Raw genomic sequence first — 22,803 nt, forward strand, 5'->3', positions numbered from 1 at the left:
CCGTAAAAAAAAAGATTTCATCAGCCAGTTTACTGCGGATATCCGTCATGTTGTTGGAGCCGAGAATATTGTTGCTGACACTTTTTCACGTATTGAAGCGGTCTCAATGGTTGTTACTGCCGAACAACTGTAAGCAGTTCAGGAGGATGATGAAGAACTGCAAAATCTTCTTCAACGGCGCGAAAACAGCGGCCTTCAACTCCGGAGAGTTTATTACCCCGAACTGAACGCGGCACTGTTCTGTGACATGCCATCGAAAGCAGTGTGCCCTTACCTTCCTGGGAACCTGAGGAAGAAGGTCTTCAAGTCCCTGCATTCTCTTCATCACCCAGGAATCAGGGGATCCTGGTGGATCGTCTCGGATCGATATGTTTGGCCCTCGATGCAGAAGTACTGTGCTGAGTGGACCAAGCACTTACCTTGAGTGCCTTGTTTGTCTTGAGTGTCAACGCGCCAAAGTTTCTCGACGTTGCTCAACACCACTGGGGGACATTCAAGTCCCTTCTCACCGGTTTGAGCACATTCATGTCGACCTCATCTCTTTTCCTGCATCGAGAGGGTGTCTGACGATCGTGGATCGCTTCACCAGGTGTCCAGAAGCAGTGCCTTTGGGGGATTTCCGCCCAGACACCGTTGCTCACGCCCTTCTCTACCATTGGGTTTCGAGGTTCGGAGTAACTCTGAGAATAACCACTGATCGTGAAGGTCAGTTCTTCTCAGACACCTTCCAGAAGCTCTCTGAACTCTTGGGCAACCGCCGGTTGATGACGACACCCTACCATCCTAAAGCGAACGGCCTGCTGGAGCGCCTCCATCGACAACTGAAGGCAGTCTTGCATTGCCACGGTGACGAGTGGTTCGACGCTGTTCCCGTCATTCTTCTTGGGCTTCGCTCCGCCTGGAAGGAGGACCTGCAGGCAATACCAGCGGAACTAACATACAGTGAGCCTCTTCGTCTCCCTGGCGAATTTCTGGCTCCTGCTGTCCATAAGTCTCCTGCACCAGCCCTGGTTAAGAACCTCCGGGATCCCCTTCATAGTCTCGCGTCAGTGCCGACATCACACCATGGAACGAAGCCAACGTTTGTCTTCAAGGACTTGACAACCTGCTCTCATGTCTTCATTCGGAATGATCAGGCCCGTAAATCTTACAAATCACCTTATTCTGGTCATTTCGTATCGTCAGCAGGCATGAGAAGTATTTTAACGTCTTCTTTCATTCCGGAACTTGTTACGGGAACTACGAGAGCGTTCTCATTTACATCGATTACCTGAAACCAGGTTATGTGCTTCCTGAAGACCTGGATCAGGTACTGGGCCCTTCTCCAGATGGCCAGCACCAGCAGCAGCAACCTCAGCAGCAGCCTCAGCCTTCGACCAGTACTTCAGCTGCACCAGCTCCGTCAACTTCGGCAAGCTCATCGAGCTCCGGAGAAACTCGCAAGAAAGTCTCGTTCAACTTGCCGAAGAGACGAGGAAGATGACAACTCACCTAGCGAGACATGTAAAGCGAGTGCAAAATTTAAATGCCCAACCATTTGTTTGTGCCTCACAATAGTTTTTTCTCTTGTCCTCTCTGTTTTTTTTGTTACTAAATTTTTTTTCTCTCTTTTTTATATGTACTTTCAGGGTCCAAGTATAACCACTGATCCAAGAGGGGAGGTATGTAGCGCGGTCCAATAGACGTCGTTCTCTTCCTCGCCGATACATTTACCATTGGTGAGTCGACGTCATGTTCCCCCTCTACCTGCCTGATCACCTATAGAGGATTGTCAAATATTCTCTTTCCACGTGTTCTCTTATATTTTTCAGGAATTTGAAGTTACCGTAAACCTCAGTATACCTGTATGACTTGTTGAATGAACATGGTGTAAGGGTCTAAGACTTCTAAATAATAAGTTCATAATAATTTTAGAGTAGAACAGTCGAAAGTAGTTTATTTTGTTTCACTCAATTTAAAATATTAAATTGGCTGTACAGTGGTCACTGGTAGATAGCGCGTGAACGACTGACTTCTTTCTATTCAAATACAAGTATATATGTATTATCGATTTTAATTTTTCGGCTTGGCTTACAATTTCGGCCTTTCCTGATAAGTTGTCCGCCCACGGACAAATAGAAAAAACACAACGTTAAATTACGAATACATAATCAAAATATAAGTAAAATAAAAATACATACATGACAAAATATAATGTAAATCGAGTCAATTAAAATCTTTTATGAGCATTATTCATTATCGTTAAGCCAGGGTCGAAGATTACCAGCCTTCCATGTACCTTCGTACGCACGCTGAGTAATCTGAGAATTCTCTACATCCTTTAATACATATCTGTCGTTCCTCAGTACTCTAACAATCTCGTAAGGACCTTTTGTCCTTGGGATCAATTTCTTTGGGGAACCTGGCGTGCTCTCAAAATTCTTCACCATCACATAATCACCTACTTTATATTTTCGAGCCTTTTTAGCACTCTTGTTATGATGTTTTTCATTATAAATTTGATGTTTAACAACCTCGTTAGATGCCTTTTTACGAATAGACTCAAGATCACGTTCCTCTGAGTTGTACTTCTCCTTTAAATAATCGCATACTTCATCCACACTTCTCCCTTTCTGATTTACACCAAATAATAACCGACTAGATGTCTCACCAGTGCTCTTATTTACAGTGTTATTGATGGCGTACTCAGCCTCACTAAGGACCTTATACCAGTACTTTCCATTATTAATATCAATAGTTTTCGCAACAATTGGTGAGAGGACTCGGTTTATCCTCTCGACCTGTCCATTTGCCTTGGGTGAACTAGTTGCAATGAGAACATGACGAACATTATTTTCTGACAAAAAATCCTTAAACTCAGCGGATGTGAAACTAGAGCCGCGATCAGAAACTATTGTAGTTGGACGGCTGTTATGTGTGAAATAATCGATCATACAATCAATTATCTCCTTGGACGAGGTAGACTTAACCGCGTACAATTTCACAAATTTGGTGAATGCATCGATAACAACAAGTACATGTTTCTTAACAAGTCTTTATTTTTCCATTGGCCCTAGGTGATCAATATGTATTGTCTGAAAAGGGACCACTCCCTTCGGTATAGAATGCAAGAAACCTTCACGTTTGCCCGTGTTTGGAGAAAATGAGATACATTTTAAGCAATTGTCAATGTAAATTTTAACTTTATCTCTCATATTGAGAAACCAATAATTTCGTCGAATTGCTCCACAGGTTTTCTGTACACTAAAATGTCCTAACTCATCATGATACTTCTTCAAATTTTGATTTTCCATTTTCTCTGGCACGTAAAAGAGCAAACCTGAATCCTTCTTCCGATAAACTAAACCGTTTCTCATTTCAAACATTTGATCTTCTGATTTTTCTAGTTTTTCTCGAATTTCCAAAATCGTTTTCTCTTTATTCTGACAGATTGCTAAATTGAATTCGAAGAGGTTATCTTCAAGGACTAATATATTATTGGTGCGACTGAATGCATCGATAACAACAAGTACATGTTTCTTAACAAGTCTTTATTTTTCCATTGGCCCTAGGTGATCAATATGTATTGTCTGAAAAGGGACCACTCCCTTCGGTATAGAATGCAAGAAACCTTCACGTTTGCCCGTGTTTGGAGAAAATGAGATACATTTTAAGCAATTGTCAATGTAAATTTTAACTTTATCTCTCATATTGAGAAACCAATAATTTCGTCGAATTGCTCCACAGGTTTTCTGTACACTAAAATGTCCTAACTCATCATGATACTTCTTCAAATTTTGATTTTCCATTTTCTCTGGCACGTAAAAGAGCAAACCTGAATCCTTCTTCCGATAAACTAAACCGTTTCTCATTTCAAACATTTGATCTTCTGATTTTTCTAGTTTTTCTCGAATTTCCAAAATCGTTTTCTCTTTATTCTGACAGATTGCTAAATTGAATTCGAAGAGGTTATCTTCAAGGACTAATATATTATTGGTGCGACTGAATGCATCGATAACAACAAGTACATGTTTCTTAACAAGTCTTTATTTTTCCATTGGCCCTAGGTGATCAATATGTATTGTCTGAAAAGGGACCACTCCCTTCGGTATAGAATGCAAGAAACCTTCACGTTTGCCCGTGTTTGGAGAAAATGAGATATATTTTAAGCAATTGTCAATGTAAATTTTAACTTTATCTCTCATATTGGGAAACCAATAATTTCGTCGAATTGCTCCACAGGTTTTCTGTACACTAAAATGTCCTAACTCATCATGATACTTCTTCAAATTTTGATTTTCCATTTTCTCTGGCACGTAAAAGAGCAAACCTGAATCCTTCTTCCGATAAACTAAACCGTTTCTCATTTCAAACATTTGATCTTCTGATTTTTCTAGTTTTTCTCGAATTTCCAAAATCGTTTTCTCTTTATTCTGACAGATTGCTAAATTGAATTCGAAGAGGTTATCTTCAAGGACTAATATATTATTGGTGCGACTGAATGCATCGATAACAACAAGTACATGTTTCTTAACAAGTCTTTATTTTTCCATTGGCCCTAGGTGATCAATATGTATTGTCTGAAAAGGGACCACTCCCTTCGGTATAGAATGCAAGAAACCTTCACGTTTGCCCGTGTTTGGAGAAAATGAGATATATTTTAAGCAATTGTCAATGTAAATTTTAACTTTATCTCTCATATTGGGAAACCAATAATTTCGTCGAATTGCTCCACAGGTTTTCTGTACACTAAAATGTCCTAACTCATCATGATACTTCTTCAAATTTTGATTTTCCATTTTCTCTGGCACGTAAAAGAGCAAACCTGAATCCTTCTTCCGATAAACTAAACCGTTTCTCATTTCAAACATTTGATCTTCGGATTTTTCTAGTTTTTCTCGAATTTCCAAAATCTTTTTCTCTTTATTCTGACAGATTGCTAAATTGAGTTCGAAGAGGTTATCTTCAAGGACTAATATATTATTGGTGCGACTGAGAGCATCTACATGTTGCATTTTCGTTCCAGCTCGATGTTCAGTCTCGTAGTCATAATGCATTATCTCAATTGCCCATTTTTCAATACGCGGACATACTTGTTTCTTCTCTAAGGTCATTTTAAGAGCGGCACAATCTGTGACAATTTTAAAATGAATTCCTTGCAAATAAACGCGAAAACGCCTCAACGCATAAATAATGGCAAGAGTTTCTAATTCAAAACTGTGTAGAAGACTCTCAGGCCCAGTTGTTGCTTTTGAAAAATAAAAAACTTGATGGAATTTCAAATCACTCTTCTTTTGGAGCAATACAGCCCCAAACCCATTTTTGCTCGCATCGGTATGAAGTTCAGTCTCATCTCGTGGATTATAAATACTGAGCAACGGTGCCTCGATTAGTTTCTGTTTCAGTACTTCGAACGCATTCATCTCGTCATTACCAAACTTGAATTCTACATTTTTGCGAATAAGGTTATAAAGTAGTCTTGATAAAACAGAGAAACCCTCGATAAATTTTCTAAAATACGAAGTCATGCCTAAAAATCGTTGTATACCTCTACCATCGTGAAGCACGGGAAACTCTTGAATTGCTGCCACGCCAGCTGGATTAGGTCTAACACCTTCCTCAGTTATTACATATCCCAGAAACTCAACTTTGGTATACAATAACTTGCATTTGTCAATACGGAGCTCCAGTAAATTCTCATTCAACAATTTAAATAACCGTTTCAGAATGCTCATATGCTCTTCAATAGTTTTGGTTGCAACTAATACATCATCCATGTACACTACCACATCACCCGATCTAATCAATTCATCTAAAGCTTCATTAATAAATCGTTGGAATCGTGGAGGACCTACTTTAAGCCCGAATGGCATTCGCTGATATTCAAATACACCAAGAGGTGTGGTAAATGCGGTATATTTAATTGAATCCTTTGCCATTCTAATGTGAAAGAAATCATTTTTCAAATCGAACGTACTAAAATATTTTTTATCACGTAACAAATCAATTTGGTCTTCAATTAATGGCAAAGGATAATTATTCTTCGCGATGGCCTTGTTTATATGTCTGTAATCCATACACAACCTCGCCATTCTTCTTCTTCATAATAATAATAGGTGACACATACTCAGAATTGCTAGGGCGAATGATTTGTTTACTTTGGAAATCTTCTACCATTTTACGTAAATTTTCTTTTTTGTGAAATGACAATCGTCGCGGACTGTAATTGAACGGTTTTATATCTTCCATTTCTAAATGCAACTCCATATCAACTTTGGGTGAATCAGGTTTTACTGCTTTAACATACTCTTCATCAAACAATTCTTTCACCGCTGTTTTGAGTCTTATCGATAAATCCGGATTAATATTTAGTGAATCACAATTGTTTTCTTCATCATCGATATCAACGTTCATAATATCGTTGACAGCTAGCTTAAAAGGATTCATTAAAATCAAGCCGAATTCCTTCAATACATCCCGACCCAAAACAACTGGTAATTTCATTGTCGAATCAGGAACGACCAATACAATTAATCCACTCTTAATTTCATTATCCATACTAATTTTCATATTAATGAAACCGTTAACAACTAATTGTGATTGATTAATTCCCGAAAAACGTTTGCAATAATAAGACACAACCTTAATTGCCTCGGTTGGAACAAAACTTTGTTTGATAAAACTAATTTTACTACCTGTATCCAATAATGTCAGCAATTGTAATTTAAATTGGGAATCGTCAATATCTAACTCATACTCAACGTCTCTAAGGAATGTTATATCTTCATCTGGCACTCCACCGATAACTGTCACCTGATGCTCATACTCATCAATGTCGTCTCCGGAAACAACTGTCACTTGAGTCTTCGTAGCTTTCTGTGGGCAATTACCCACAAGATGGTTCATTGAACCACATTCATAACAAGAGCCCTTCTCTCGTTTTGGTTTTTTACAATCGGTCGAATAATGTCCGAGACTGTTACAATTGTAACACCTGTATTGTTTATTTTCCTCTGTCCTTTTAGTTTCAGTTTTACCACCTTCTTTCTTCTCTGTCTTGACAGTGACAGTGTGTGTGTTGGTGTTTGTCTTCGAACCGAATTTACAAATGCTTTGCCCGTCTGTTTTTGTTTGGGTCTTGATATCATTCTTCATTATAATTTTCTCAAATACACGGACCATTTCCTCTTTATTTTGGAATTCTTTCATGCGAGCTAAATCCTGAAGTCGAGAACTTGGAATGCCATCAATGATATAATCCACTATCTCATCCTCCTCAATAGGCACGTCTTTAGATAACACAACCTTCGCATGAAAATAATCGGCAAACGTCTCTGTTAATTTCCACACTCTCGATTCAAATTTCTCACGAAGGACAACTCGTGTCGGCCGATGATCATACATTTGCTTTAATCCATTTAGAATTTCATCCGAACTCATATTGATTGTTGTTTCGGTCTGAAACCACTCTTTTGCTTTTCCTTTAAGCTTGTTGCTAAGGAGTAAACTTTGCACGATCATCGTCGAATTTGTACGTAACACACAAAAGTCTCAACTGCTGCTCCCAACGTTGAAACATTCCAGCAGACCCATAAAAATATCCGATTAATTCTAACATTGAGTTAATATTTTCCGTTTGCTGAGTGTTTACATTTTCAGCGAATCTGTCGGGCTGTTGTTGCCGAAATAATTGATTTTCTCGTTCAGCAAGCTCTAATTCACGTCTCAATAAATCATTCTCACGTTTTAAGTATTCCATTTCAATATGTCTAACACGGTCTAACTGATTATCACCTTGACCATCATTTGCGAGAGCTCCATCCTCAGGATCCATGAGCGGTCCTTCGTTATAATCACAAATGTTAACCCAAGCTCTCGTCGGATCACTCACATCTAGTCTTACAATTAATTCATTCTTCGATCCGTTCGTAGACAACTCCCGTCTTCTTAACTCTGCCTTTAGTTTGCGTACCGTTAGCTGACTCGGATCCATTTTCACTAATTAACAGCTCTAGATTCACCAACATAAAGTCATAATATAAAGTCACTAACATAACATAAAGTCATAAATACTGACACTGTCACAACGTAATAATTCAAACTCTGTTTCTAATCAAATCACGTAGACTTTAACATACCTTGCGCCTTCAGCGTCAAGACAGCAACTGTATCGTTTCATAAGGGTGTCACATTTAGTCGTTCAAAATGACTAAATTCTGTTCCGAAAATATTGACCGACGCTATCAGCCGATACCACATTCTAATTTTCACTAATTTCTTCACTAATTTTCTCTTATCCCACTTCTGAAATATTGTAAGGGTCTAAGACTTCTAAAGAATAAGTTCATAATAATTTTAGGGTAGAAGAGTCGAAAGTAGTTTATTTTGTTTCACTCAATTTAAAATATTAAATTGGCTGTACAGTGGTCACTGGTAGACAGCGCGTGAACGACTGACTCCTTTCTATTCAAATACAAGTATATATGTATTATCGATTTTAATTTTTCGGCTTCGCTTACAATGGGGCATTCTATGTCAATTCGACTGGTTTAAACCCTGACCATCTCAGATTCTTTTCATTTTTTATTCATAATTCTACTCGATGAAAAATCCACCCTGATGTTTTTTTAGATTTTTTTAATCAATTGTTCAATTTTTTATCAATTTTTGGAGTGGATTACCGAAAGCTCCATTTTGAAAATCTGAAAAAATTCACGAAATTTTATGCTACCAAAAAGTTGTTTCAAGCTATTTTTTAGAGTGGAAATAGAGATAGTACGCCGTACGATAATCCTATTTGTGGATGCGCTAGGAAAAAAATTACATTTTATGTATGAAATTTACGTTAACGGAAGTGCTGAATCCGATATCGATTTTTACAAGTTGTGGTCAGGTCTATTTATTTCTAACATTTTAATTGTTTCATCGATGATATCATGGAAACGGTTACAGATAGAGAAAAAAATTTCAAACAAAAGATGTGTGCTATATAAAAGTGCACATTTTTTATTGTATAATTTTTTCTCCTAACTGCGATAGATAAAGAGTTATCATGAATTGGAGGGAAGTGGGCAGCACGTTAACATTTGTGCGGATGGTGGGGCGCTCCGATGCATTTATTGGCAAACTCTACCGAGAAGAATGGTTCAAACGAAAAATGTTCACCATTGAATTTGACATATAATTGATGATTTGCCATTTGATCCGTCAATTTTTTATGAATTTTCTAAGTTGATTGACAAAGGCCCCTACTGGTAAATTTGAAAAAAATTACAAAAATTTGATATTACCAACAAAGTATTTTACGGCATATTTCAGAGTGAATATGGATATTAATCTTGTAATAGCTGCATTGATTCAAAAAAATACTTATTATTCTCAGATTATAATTTTCCGTGCAAATACTAGTTATTTCTAGAAATTGAATTCCGATTTTGTTCATGATTTTATTCTCAATTTTAAATCATGAGATACGGCTTCCGTTGAAATTTCAGTCCAAAAAAAAATTTGTTGAATGAGTTATGATGTTTTTAAAATTTTGCGTTTTGTCGGTTGTAAAAAAAATTCCTATCACCTCTGATTCCCAGTGCGCAAAATCAGTGTCATCGATTTTTATCAACTCCCAGATTCACGTGGAATCGCCCAGGAAGGAATTGAATAGTTGATGAATATCGAGACAAGTCAATAATCAAATCGAAGTAAGCCCTAAAATGTTGATTTCGGCGAATCTCCATGGAATTTTTTCTCCATCTTCTGCGATTTTAATGAGTAAGAGCTGAAGTTCAAATCTGTCCTTCAAGAAACTAAGATTAATAAGTCTATGGAAATAGATTTGCGGTATTCACTGTGCTCAATGACAAAAAATTTGTATATATGGAAAAATATATGAATTTTATCCTGCGGAATTCAATTCTCCTCTACCTCGATCGAGTTTGTCAATAAACGCATCGGAGCGCCCCAACATGCGCGCAAGTGTTAACGTGCTGCCCACTTCCCTTCCATCCATAATAACGCTTTATCTATCGCAGTTAGGAGAAAAAGTTATACGGTAAAAAATATGTATTTAAACATAAGAAACATCTTTTGTTTGAAAATTTTTTTCTCTATCTTCAACCGTTTCCATGATATGATCGATTAAACAATTGAAATGTTATAAATAAATAGACCTAACCACTACTTGTAAAAATCGACATTGGATTCGGATTCAGCACTTCTGTTAACTTAAAGTCCATAGATAAAATGTAATTATTTTCCTAGCGCATACAGAAATAGGGTCAGCGTAGGGCGTACTATTTCTATTTCCACTGTAAAAAATCGCTTGAAACAACTTTTCGGTAGCATAAAATTTTTGTAAATTTTTTCAGATTTTTCAAATGAGGCTTTCGTTGATCTACTTCAAAAATTGATACAAAATTAAGAAATTGATTGAAAAATCTGAAAAAAAATTAGGGTGGATTTTTCATCGAGAAGAATCAAGAAAAAAAAATGAAACGAATCTGAGATGATCAGGGTTTAAACCGGTCGAATTGACATGGAATGCCCCACATGTATTTAAATACCCAGTCGACAGCCTCACTCACTGCACTATCTATACATGCCCAATGAACTACACCGTGCCTGCGTGAGTTACTCAGGAAACCCCATGGAGTATATGGAGTGTACGGAGTGTACCGGAGGGATTCACGCAGGAGTATGAATAGCCACTGCCTTTTTATTTTCCCATGTTCTTCCATCATCTTTTTCGCTGCCGTAGCTGTGAGTCTTACTGAGACAGTCTGGGTTTCTCCATATGTCCTATGGACGGACTTGACAGCATTTGATGTGATCTCATGCTCCTCCCCAGCCGTTGCTGTTATGGTTTCGATGACCTCCACCTTGGAGGTGGTCTTTTCAAGATCTTTGATGTCGAGGTCTTCCTGTGGCCCCTTGCTGAGCATCTCCGCCTCATCTCCGAGAAGACTGGCGATAGCTGTATGTAGCTGAGGGGCTTGTCCGGGCTCTTCTTGCTCAAGATGAGCAGCAAATCTCCCGTTGTCGTTTGGCGAATCCTATCGACGCAGTCAACCTGCTCCAGAATAACATCCTTCTTTAACCAGGGTAAGATATCCGAGTATTTCTTCTTATGTTTGGGACGTATAATCAACGCATCAACTCTTGGCCTTCGCGCTGATTTCAATAGAAACTTCTTTTTTTTCCCTTCTTTGGGGAGCGACTCTAGTGGGGGCTCCTCAGTTCGCTCCTTTTTCTCCTTCTTGCCCTCCACGAGCTTCCATTCCGGCTTAGCAGGTGGCTTGATAGGTGTCACTCCCTGCTTTGCTGGTAACTGCTGCTTCCATTTCTTCGGATTTTCACCATCAGTCTCAGGCTAGCCTCTCGACCGTTTTCTCCGTAGTCCTGTGCGAATTTCTAGGTTCCCCTTCCCGATGTTCGAGTCCTCCGTCTCCGAATTTTTCGTCGTAGTCTCCGAGTCAAACCGTGCGCGCGACATTAATGGTATCGTTATCACTTGTCCTACCTCATCCACTGGGCATTGGACTTCAGCACGTGCCCCCTCCAGATCTTTGAGTCTTCTGAAGGCATTGCAAACGGAAATCACTTTGGATTTGATCTCCTTGTGGATATTGTGCTTGGGCTGAACGAACTCCTGTAAAGTCACGATGAGCCTACCCAAACGTTTGAATGCTATCAAACAATCCTGCTCTTGTTATGTCTGTGACCCTCCTCCATTTATAGCATTTGAGGCCAAGGTGTCCACCTTTGTGTGGGCATGAGGCCCATCCCTCGTTGTACCATCTGACAAGGAACACTACGCAGGTGTTCCCCTCCGATTTTAATGAAACTTAAATATGTTATAGGGGCCCCAAACCTAAGGGACACGTATTTTTTGTAGCTGCCCATATTGGGGTTTAGGGGGTGAAACTGCTCTCTGAAGTTGACCACCTCTCGGGGTCATTTTTCGATTGCACACATAAGGAAGCTTTTTGAATAACTCTTTCGCAGTGTATCATGAAGGTCACAAGGAATGATGAAAATGCGAATTAGAACCGTCTTCGGAGGGTGAAATATGGAGGGTAAACTGCCCCTGTGAAAATTTATTTTTCTCATAGAAAAAAAACTTTTGATGGAAATTCCATCGGATAAATTCCATTTGAAAAAGTAGAAAAAAATATAGAATACCTGTTTCGTTTTTTTTTTAAATCGAAATTTAAAACTTAGAAGATCGATTTTTTGTAAATTGTGAAATTTCAAACTTTTTCCTGTACAAAACGAAGCTTACGGCTAATGATGAGGGAAACCATTGGGACAGGATCCAGGAGTGATGTCGGGGAGGTTAACTACTCTTGGGGGGGGGGGGAATTTTTTTAATACGGGAGAAAAAATATCGATGAGAATTTTACGAAACACATTTCGTTCGAAAGGATGAGACAATTCAAAGCACATCGTGCGATTCTTCTCCCCAAATTCAAATTGAAAGTAAAATACTTTTTTTTTATTATATACAAGTCTTCGATTTTTTGGTAAATAAAAGAGATGAGTGATGAGTCTCTGGAAGTAACACTTGGAGGCTAAATAACCTTTCTGGGAGTTACTTTTAATTATATTAGTGAACAGAATTCATTTGAAAGAGTAAAGAATAATAAGAAATATCGAAATTTGAACCCATGAAAATGTCCATTGCTAGTTATATATGAATTACAACCTTTTAATTATCCGTCTACTTGTATCACAGTACCATAGTCCGAACTAAATGGTAAGGATTGAATGAAGATCCGATATGGAAAGGAAACAATGATGGTAGTAATCCCCAAATGATGGAATTCAGAATATACATTGATATTATTATAGAAGCTCAGACCATTTATTCCTTCTAGTATTATGTTCTCAATCAGCATACTTTCTGTTGGGATCAATCTACAGTATAGATAGTATTAGGGGACGTAATGCGTACAAAAATGATGTTCTTCAAAAAAATGCAGCAAACAAAGTGATTTTTTGCACCATGAGCATCTGACTACTGCAATATTGGAACAGCGTTCAATTACAAAGTGCGGATGAGATGATTGCCCGAATGCAAAATCGATAGAATTTTCGAATTCATCTGGTTTTTTAGAAATGTAACCACTCTGAAACCAAGCATAACGAAATAAATTTTGATACCGTGGTGATGATAATTAATTATGAAGTAAAGACTGTAACTTTATGATATTGTTCCGCAAATGTAAATTAATATCATAGTCCATTAGGACGACACTATCCGAAAAATGACGAACATAATTCTTCCATATCCTAAAACCATATACGTCAAGGGGTTGAATTTTTCCAGTAGTCCCCTTTCGTATCAACATAGTTAATAATTCTTTATCCGGCGTAGTAATTTCTTTCACGACTTGAGGACAGTGTCCGCTCCAGGAATCGATTAACAGTAGACATCTAGGACCCACGTTTGGGAACAAGACTTCCTTCAACCAGGTTTTGAAATGCTCTGAAAAATCGAGTACTAGATGATAATCCTAATTATTGTATAGAACATATCATGTTTGTTAGTTCTTAAATATTGTCATACGTGAAGTGAGTTTTCCCGATTTTGAAGCGGTGATGAACACATTCGCAGGTTTGAAGAGATTTTGCTCCACTATTGGACCGAAAGTACCAGAAGGTTCATTCAAAACCAGGAAGAGAGGTGAAAGTAATTTTCCATCAGCAGAAATCAAAGGTTGTAATGTATAACTATGTGTAGTTATCGATTGTACGATGCACGCTACTTGTTTAGTACCTTCTTCAGCTAACGTTCGCCCTGAATGAATTTCCAATTGGAAGCCACTTTGATCAGTATTATAAATGTTTTCTGGGCCATACGTATCCCAATAAGACCGAACTTTCAGTAGGAATTCGTCCGCTTCTTTTTGTAACTCTTCCTGAGCCTCTAATGTTTTTCTGGTGATGAATTTGTTAATCTTCTGGGATGTTATGCGGTGTGCTCGTTTGAAATAATGCAACCACTTGGACGAAGCTGTAAAGCGAACATCTTCGAAGCCGATTTCCTTCCGGGTTTGCAGTGCCCACCTTCGGAGGTCAGTATCGTGGACGATCAAATCTGCATCGATAGCATTCTTCATATTCTTTGATGTGTACTCCGAAATGCGTTTCAACTTCTCCATGTATGTCCCTCCTTTATTGATTTGATTCGCCCAGCGTCGTAACTGTCTACGCGATTTCACCTTCCTGAATCGATGGGAAACAGTTTCTATAGAGAGATTCTTCTTCTTTTTTCCACTTCTCCAGAAGTCAACGGTATTCTTTTTATATTCGAAATCTACAGGTTCCTCATCCTGCGAACAACTGCCAGGTGATTCTTCTATATATGGTTGAAATTCTTTATCCTCGACCGCTATCATTTCGATATCTTTATAAGGCTCTTGAAAATCCAGGGATGTTTCTTCGATTATTTCAACTCCATTATATTCCTCCNTTTCTTCGATCATTTCAACTCCATTATATTCCTCCATTGATTGAATCAATATCCTTTCGAACGTGTCTGCTAATTCACGTTCCTCGTTGTTCACGGGTGTTTCAGCAAGATTGAGAAATTCAAATGTTGCCATCAGAAGTCGGATAACGTTGATCGGATTAACTTTCATGATAGAACAAATATAGATCACGACACTTACCGAAAAACTACTTTTCTCTTCGATGTATCTTCATAGACTGATTGTAATTCACAAGAGGGATGGAAATGAAAAACATTGATATCGTATAAGTTATATTGATCAGAGTAATTTCATCCTCAGATAACAAATGAGCCATTTGCACCCATATGTTTACAACTCCCGAATATTCTTCAATTGTAGTTCTACATTATCAAACAGAATGGTATTGTCATATGTCGCCATTTACGTCTCATTGAAAACGATATCACATCGAAGCGATAAGAGCAACCGAAATACATTTTATCATCGATCCCTTATTCACTATACAAAATCATCGGCTCTTCTTTGTACCATCCATCCACGTTTATATACAGATGAAAATTTGAATTCGTCAAAATATTTCATCATATCTAATTTTTTTCAAATTGGAAATGGAAGCCATTTAATGGAATCTCTACTCTGGCCTTCGGTAAAATTTTTTAAATTCATGGTCATTACTGATTTCTTTCGAGAATGAATGAGGTTGGTCCGTTCGATTCGATAAAATACCATGAGGATTGTTAAGCCCTCAAGTTTCACTCCCGAAGACTATTTCAATTGTTTCACTTATCATGCCGTGTAAGATCAGTCTATTATAACAATTAATTTAAAACCCATAATTTTTCAAACAATGGATGTTTCGTACCTTAAAATTCTAATTCGCGGAAAAAATCCTAAATATGTGCTTTAAATTGTCTCATGCTTTCGAACGGAATGTGTTTCGTAAAATTCTCATCGATATTTTTTCTCCCCTATTAAAAAAAATCCCCCCTCCCTCCAAACGGTAGTTAACCTCCCCGACATCACTCCTGGATCCTGTCCCAATGGTTTTCCTCATCATCAGCCTTAAGCTTCGTTTTGTACAGGAAAAAGTTTGAAATTTCGCAATTCACGAAAAATCTATTTTTTTAAGTTTTAAATTTCGATTGAAACAAAAATCAAAACAGGTATTCTGTATTTTTTTCTACTTTTTCAAATTGAATTTATCCCATGGGATTTCCATCAAAAGTTTTATTTCTATGAGAAAAATGAATTTTCACAAGGGTAGTTTACCCTCCATATTTCACCCCCCGGAGACGGTTCTAATTCGCATTTTCATCATTCCTTGTGACCTTCATGATACACTGCGAAAGAGTTGTTCGAAAATCTTCCTTATATGTGCAATCGAAAAATGACCCCGAGAGGTGGTCAACTTCAGAGAGCCCTTTCATTCCCTAAAACCCAATATGGGCAGCTAAAAAAAAATACGTGTCCCTTAGTTTTGGGTCCCGTATAACATATGACAAAAAACCAAAAAAAATATATTTTTTTGAAAAAAACCGCCAAGTCGTTTGATTGTAGATTTCGAACCGGGGATACTACTTTTTTGAAAATAAAATGAAATGAGCCAAGTGAGAAAAAATCAGTAGAAGCAAAATAAAGTACTTGGCGCGGGGCAGGAGATTGAAATTAGATTGATAAGGGACAGGCTACTTGATGGAAAACTCCGCGCCAAGTACTTTATTTTGCTTCTACTGATTTTTTCTCACTTGGCTCATTTCATTTTATTTTCAAAAAAGTAGAATCCCCGGTTCGAAATCTACAATCAAACGACTTGGCGGTNATGTAACACTACGTTTGAACATATTTCCAATGGCTAGAAGGGCACAAATGAAATGATTAACTTCCAATATAAATTGATATAATTCCCTTCAATGTTATTTAACATGAGAAACTTTTGTATAAAAATATTGTAAACACACATACAAACACTTTTTGAATACTAATGTCGGTAATGCAGAGACTGTCCGTATCCTATGGAAATAAGGATAAATGGTAATTGAACATTTCAGTATAATTTTTAATTATAAATGATTCTACAAACGATGGGGTCATTAAATTTAGAATCTCCAAACGATTTCCTTTCGATTGGACCCTTAATTGGGGTTGATCGAACAATTTACAATTTTTGTCGGCCAGCATCATGTCAAAATTTGATTAATTTTTAAAAATTAATTGGTGAATGTACAAACAAATATTTTCACTGTACAATCATGTCCTAACGACGTACAATCGAGTACATAAGGTCGTTTTTTTAATTAGTGCCCTATGTCGGCTAAGTACCTGGAGGTCAACCCCTACTACCTGAGATCTAGTTACAGATAGTTGAGGATATAGTGAGGTAAGATCTAGTGAGAATTACCAACTTCATAAGAGAAATGTATGCCCTAGACAGATGGATAATAATCGAAACCCGAAAAATGTGCATAATAGCTCGTTGCTATGTGGCTATCTTTGTTAATATTCAACTAATTCAACCGATAATTGCATCAGTGGAAAGCTGATACGCGATTTATATAATGTAACTAAGGCCAGTTTTTATCTAAATGATCGCGTGAATTGATTATTAAAAAAAAATAGATTGGTGGTTGTGGAGGGGGAAGTTGTGTGGTGTATAGATACTTGGTCGCTCTTGGTGATTTCGTGGACTTGGCCCGATACGCTCCCGCGTATCTCGATTTACGTTTCATCGAAATCGGAGGGGGACACCTGCGTAGTGTTCCTTGTGAGGCCAACGAGTCCACCTTTACAGCAAAAGTACAGTGGCTTGCCGACACCGCCGCGGGATCTATACTACCGCCGCCGGACGCCAGTAGTGGGCATCCGAATCCCTGCACCGAAGTCGCTTTATCTTTAGGTGTACCTATCATATTTGTTTAGGCTGCTAAAGGGAGCCATGTCCTTTTCATTTTATAGGGGGCTGTTATAAGAAGCGCACCCTGCACGTCATCTTTTGGTCCGCGGGAGCCGTATTATTGGCTCCGATCCAATAGATCACCAAGCTAATCCATAAAGACCTCCCCTATTCGCCACCTGGGAACGCCGCCGTGGGAGTTGGGCTTCTCCAACAATATGTCCTGAAAAGGACAAGCCTCGGCTCGCTCGATGGAAGGTGTTGGTTCGCGTGGACCTATTTTACAGGTTGACAATTAGGAAGTTGCCTAAACTAATCGTTTATAACTTTGAAATGAGTGTCAGGAAAAAAAAAGAAAAATACATATGAATTGAGTAAAGATGTCATTTTGATTTGGAATTAGTTTCAGTTGAATCAGTCACTTCTATTAGATACTTATTGAGATTTGAAAAAAATTGACAAATTGAGCCAGGAGGTAACTATTAATGGTAAATATTTTCAAAGTTATATCCAATCGAATTTATACAATAATCAAGCCGTTTTCGGAAACTTTGAAAAACTTGTTCAATCTGAGGAAAAACCCAAGATCAAATCATCTTTGGTCTTGGGTTTTTACGCATAAACATCACCTTTCAGGAAGTCCCGTAAGAAGAAGTCACACGGGTTAAAATCGCGTGAGTAACGTGGCCATTCCATACCTCCATGCGCAAACTTGGGTTATCCTAATCCGATGAAGCGATCACATTACACTTCATAAATAGCTTCAAATAAGTCCTTTGTTCCATGCGGCGTAGCACCATTTTCCATAAAATAATAGTTCTTAACCAATCCTCTTCTTTTAGCCAAAGGGAAAAATTTAGTTTGTAGCATTTCTCGAAAACTGTTGCCTATAATGGTACCTTCTATGAATTCTAAGTGTATTGTTTTGATTGAAATAGCTGCCCATACAGTCACTTCAACAGGGTGTAGAGACTTTCCCTCAGATGAGTGTGGATTTTTGCGGCCCCATAAACGGTGTAATGTCCAAAAATTTTATGCTAGAAATTTAAGACTAGAATAAATTTTATGTAGGATCATAACTATAAGTTATATTATAACTTATGTAATTAAGAACCAAACCCACAATTGTAAACTAAATTGAGTACATTTCATCACTTGAACTCAATTAAAAATTCCAAAGGCACTGGAATCGAGTTCAAAAGTGATGAAATGGCACACTCAGCAAGCCCCAATTACTCAATGCTAAGATTCGAGCGCGAAGGAACATTGAAAACCGATTAATTAAGACCCCAAAAACCGAATGAACTACTTCCCCATAACAATCAAAAGAGTGGGAAAAGTCATACGACATTTTCCACCAATTAAAAATGGACTCGTTGAAGCCCATGTGACAAGTGACCCCAAAATTCATATAAAAATGCCAGAAAAACCAAAATTAAACAGTCTTGAAGCAGCGACGGAGCAGTAACAATTCTGGTGGAAATAGTTCATTTAATCGGTCCGGTTTTTCAATCCTTCTTTCGATTACGCGGGATAGTACTGAATTAATAGTAAGTTACGAACAATTGAAATTATCCGGGAATAAAATTTCTTTAACCGAGAGTGGTGACTTTTCTTGCAGATAAGGAATTCGTTTATTCTGACGCCTTGTGGACAGTCTCAACCAAACTCTTAAAATCTTCAACTTCAACTGCCAAAAATTCATTAAAATATCAACGAGTAGAAGAAAGTGTTTCCGTGAAAGTATCCATAATAGCCTTTAGCGCGACAAATTGCTGGTGAGGAAATTACGGATTTACCCAGGGATCTACAAACACATCAAATAATTTATAAATAACAGACCGAATTGTGAGTAACAAAATTTGTAAACTCAAATTTGAATCCTTCAGATCATTCCAGGGATAGGAATTTTAGCTACCAAGATTTCTGTAAAATCACGCTCATGTTTTTGTAAACCGAGTAGTTATACAAAATATATTTAAATTCAAATTTGATTCCCATTACAACTCCAAATGTCTTGATTAGAAATTCGTCTCAACTCAAGCCCTATCTCTAAAACAAGCTCTTTTTCCCTTATATTTTAAAAAAAGTTAAGAGTATAAAACTTTGCGTCGTCCAATAATCATATAATTCAATAATTTTAGCTTTGATTTTAATTTAACAATTAAAACATGTCCATTCGACGCTAAAATCCTTCTCTGCACATAACAGCTACAATTTCATGGCGCAGTCGGTAGAACACGCCTAAGTTTCCAATACTCTTATCTTTTTAATATTCTGAAATTTTTGAAACCCATTCTAGTCAATTGAATTCAAGTCAATAAATTAAAATTTCAGCTTTGGGAAATCCTTCTTAAATTTCAAATATTAGACTTTTCTTTGCAAAATTCAAATTCTCTTTGAAATAATTATAAGAGAAATTTTGTCTTCTTTTCCCAATTTTATTGGAAAAATCATATAGAATCTTAATCAAAATTAATTTACTTTCAAAATTAAAATTATTAACATTATCAACTAATTAAATTATCTTCACAAAATGGCAAATCCGTCCTTCGTTAATATCAGTTACTCTGGAGACTCGAGTGACGCTGATCAAACGTGTCCAGTTACGAAGAATATGTCAAAGCCCGAGACATTGCAAACAGCATTCCCATATTCTCCGGTACAAATGAGCACTGCTCTCTGGACGAATTTGAGTACGCGTTGAGATCAAATCTTGCCTCCATTCGTAAAGCAGACGGAAAGAAAGAAGCATATATTAGACAAATACTCAAACGCCTTTTATCCCCAGCAAAATTCGTAGTGGCAAACAAACCCCTGTTTTCTGTAGAAACTATTCTTACTCACCTAATCAAGAGATTTAGAGGTCAATACGACTTAACGTATTATGTGAATAGAATACGCGGGCTGTTGAAAATTAAAAATGAACCCCTGGAATCGTTCTTGGAGCGATTGGCAGCACTGGTCCAGTTCGGTCTGGGTACGATTTCTGCGGAAAATGAAGCTGAAAAACAAGTCCTCGAAAAACACCTCCAGACAGAGGCCATTAAACGGTTTAAAGAATACGCCCCTGCAAGCGTGAAGGAAAGTATTAGGGGCAACAACCTAAGTAAAATCTCAGAGATCCTTACACAACTAGAAACAGACGAATTCCGGGATACAGTCAAAGTACCAGCGTTGGAAATTGCTGATAACGGGCACTACAGGTACATCACGGAGTACCCCTCGATTCCAATTCATTCAGGGAGCGGTCTACCGCCCGAACTGTACGGGGAACAAATGCCACTTCAGCCGACATACCAATACCAACAAAATCGGTCGTACAGTCAGTCATATAATCAGTCAAATACCCCCACACCATCGTCAAGCTACGGTCACCGAAACTATTCCAGACAGAGGAGAAATCAGGACCCTTCACGAGATCTAGTCACCGCTCTCCTCAATGAATATCTGCCATCCAACCGGAACAGGCAAGGCAACGGGTACAGACAAACACCACCTCGACCACCGCGGCCACCTCCATCTATACCAGGACACACAGCTTATCCCGGTGACCCCCCTTCGCGCAGCTTTAACCCCGTCATCGCCTACGGTCAAACTTCGAACGACGAGGATGAATCTGACTATGAGGAACCAGCGGAAACTGCAGAAAACCCTACCACGGATCAGATTCAAGCCTTCGCTTACATCTTGGCAGCCAACCAACGTCCTCAGGCAGCCCCATTCAAACCTAAACAGAACCTTTCTGATATGGACGAGATCAAAAGTATGCTGCAGCAGACCACAGCCTCACTCCAACAGCTTGCAATGAGTTTGAATAACCTGCAGACTCAGAATCGTCCATCGTCAGAATCCAGACCACTCTCTAGGCCTCCCTCAAGGGAACGAGAAGGGAGAACTACCCTGCGGAGTCCTACGAAAACTCAGCAGAACAGGAACAGCCCATCCACAGAGGGAACCATTCCAAAGGAGACTTTAAACGAGATTGTTGCTCGCCAATTGAGTGCGATGACGAGCGGCCAAAACCAGCACTCACTCCACACGATGTCGAGCATGCATCCCAGACAGTAAAACCCATACTGTGTAGAGTTACCGGGGGTCCTCAGATCATCTTTCGAGGACCAAATGTCATCTCCCCAGGTGTGAATGCATTAATCAATACCGGAGCTTCCATAAACCTGATATCGTTCCAGACATTGGTAGAAAACGCCCTCATCAATACCACAGAAACAATCGGAATCGTTGGGTTGTCCAATCACGTCCTGAACTCCCTCGGAGTAGTTCGCTTTGCAGTGCATCCTGAAGTTCAAATAAAATTCCACGTCATTCCCCACCAGCCAGGCGGATATGGAACCATCATCGGGGATGAAATGTTGAATGAGTTTAAAGCTCACATCTCCTTCAACACAAATAACATTAGCTTAACATTGCCGCATTGAAACCTATACATTTCTGCCTCCCCAATTGTCCAACGAGAGGAAACCCTTGCCGGGTTGCACTTAGCGGGGGCGGCCCAAGGATAAACCTAACGCTGAAAAACCTCATCGGAAATCGACATCGATATCTCATCGACACCGGAGCTGACATCAACCTTATCGAGAGGAGAGTCATCAAACCCGACGTAAGAATCGAACCTCCTAAGATACGCTATCTACTTGGAGTAACGGAGAATGCATTGCCAATATGCGGTTTAGTTCACCTAAAAATCTTTGGCTCTCTCGTACCATTCCACATCGTAGATCATAAACTACCTGTCGAAGGAAGCGGATTACTTGGGTTAGAATTTTTAATTCAAGAAAAGGTGGACATACGGTATCAGCAACAGAATATTACCACTCTGAAGAGGCCTAACCTGCCGGTGAATTGGTATAACTACGAGAAATTCCATGAATCAACCGTCATCCCTCCAAGAGCAAAAATGCCCATCCAAATCCCCATCCAGAATACCGAATTATCGGTCGGGTATTTACCACAGATCTCCACAAAACCAGGCGTCTATCTAGGCGAGAATGTTGTCAGCATTAGGGAGGGGAAAGCCTGTCTCTTCGCCATCAACACCACCGAAGAACCAGTTCACCTCCACATACCACCCCAGAAGGTAGAGGAAATCGATGAACTCCTAGAAAGAACCGAAATATTAGGAAAACCTCAAGAAACCTTCCCCTGGTGCAATATGGGAATTGCCCCAGAGGAAAATATAGGTCTGTCACCTCGCACATCGCACGTAATAGAGGCCCTACCCGATCAGGAGCTTAAACCCTTCGAACGCAAAGAGGTAATTGAACTAGTAAAAGAGTTCAATGACATATTCCACCTTCCAGGAGACAAGCTTGGCAAAGCTAAGAATTTCCAATGCAAGATCAGAACCATCGATGATAAACCTGTCCATAAGCGGCAAGACAAGTACCCTCCTCAGCATGAGGAAGAAATAAATCGACAAATAGACAACCTGCTGGAACAAGA

At 38.7% G+C, this 22,803-nt stretch overlaps 1 protein-coding gene across 1 annotated transcript; it reads left to right on the forward strand.

The window, feature by feature from the left end:
• Nucleotides 1–368: 368 nt before the first annotated feature.
• On the forward strand, nt 369–1,483 carry LOC107044963. The gene is made up of 2 exons (XM_015267044.1): nt 369–1,197; nt 1,281–1,483. Exons 1-2 carry the CDS (start codon nt 369–371, stop codon nt 1,481–1,483), a joined length of 1,032 nt encoding a protein of 343 aa, XP_015122530.1.
• Nucleotides 1,484–22,803: the final 21,320 nt, after the last annotated feature.

The sequence above is a fragment of the Diachasma alloeum genome, unplaced genomic scaffold, assembly GCF_001412515.2.
Source record: "Diachasma alloeum isolate Michigan unplaced genomic scaffold, Dall2.0 Dall_scaffold_00855, whole genome shotgun sequence".
Lineage (NCBI taxonomy): Eukaryota > Metazoa > Arthropoda > Insecta > Hymenoptera > Braconidae > Diachasma > Diachasma alloeum.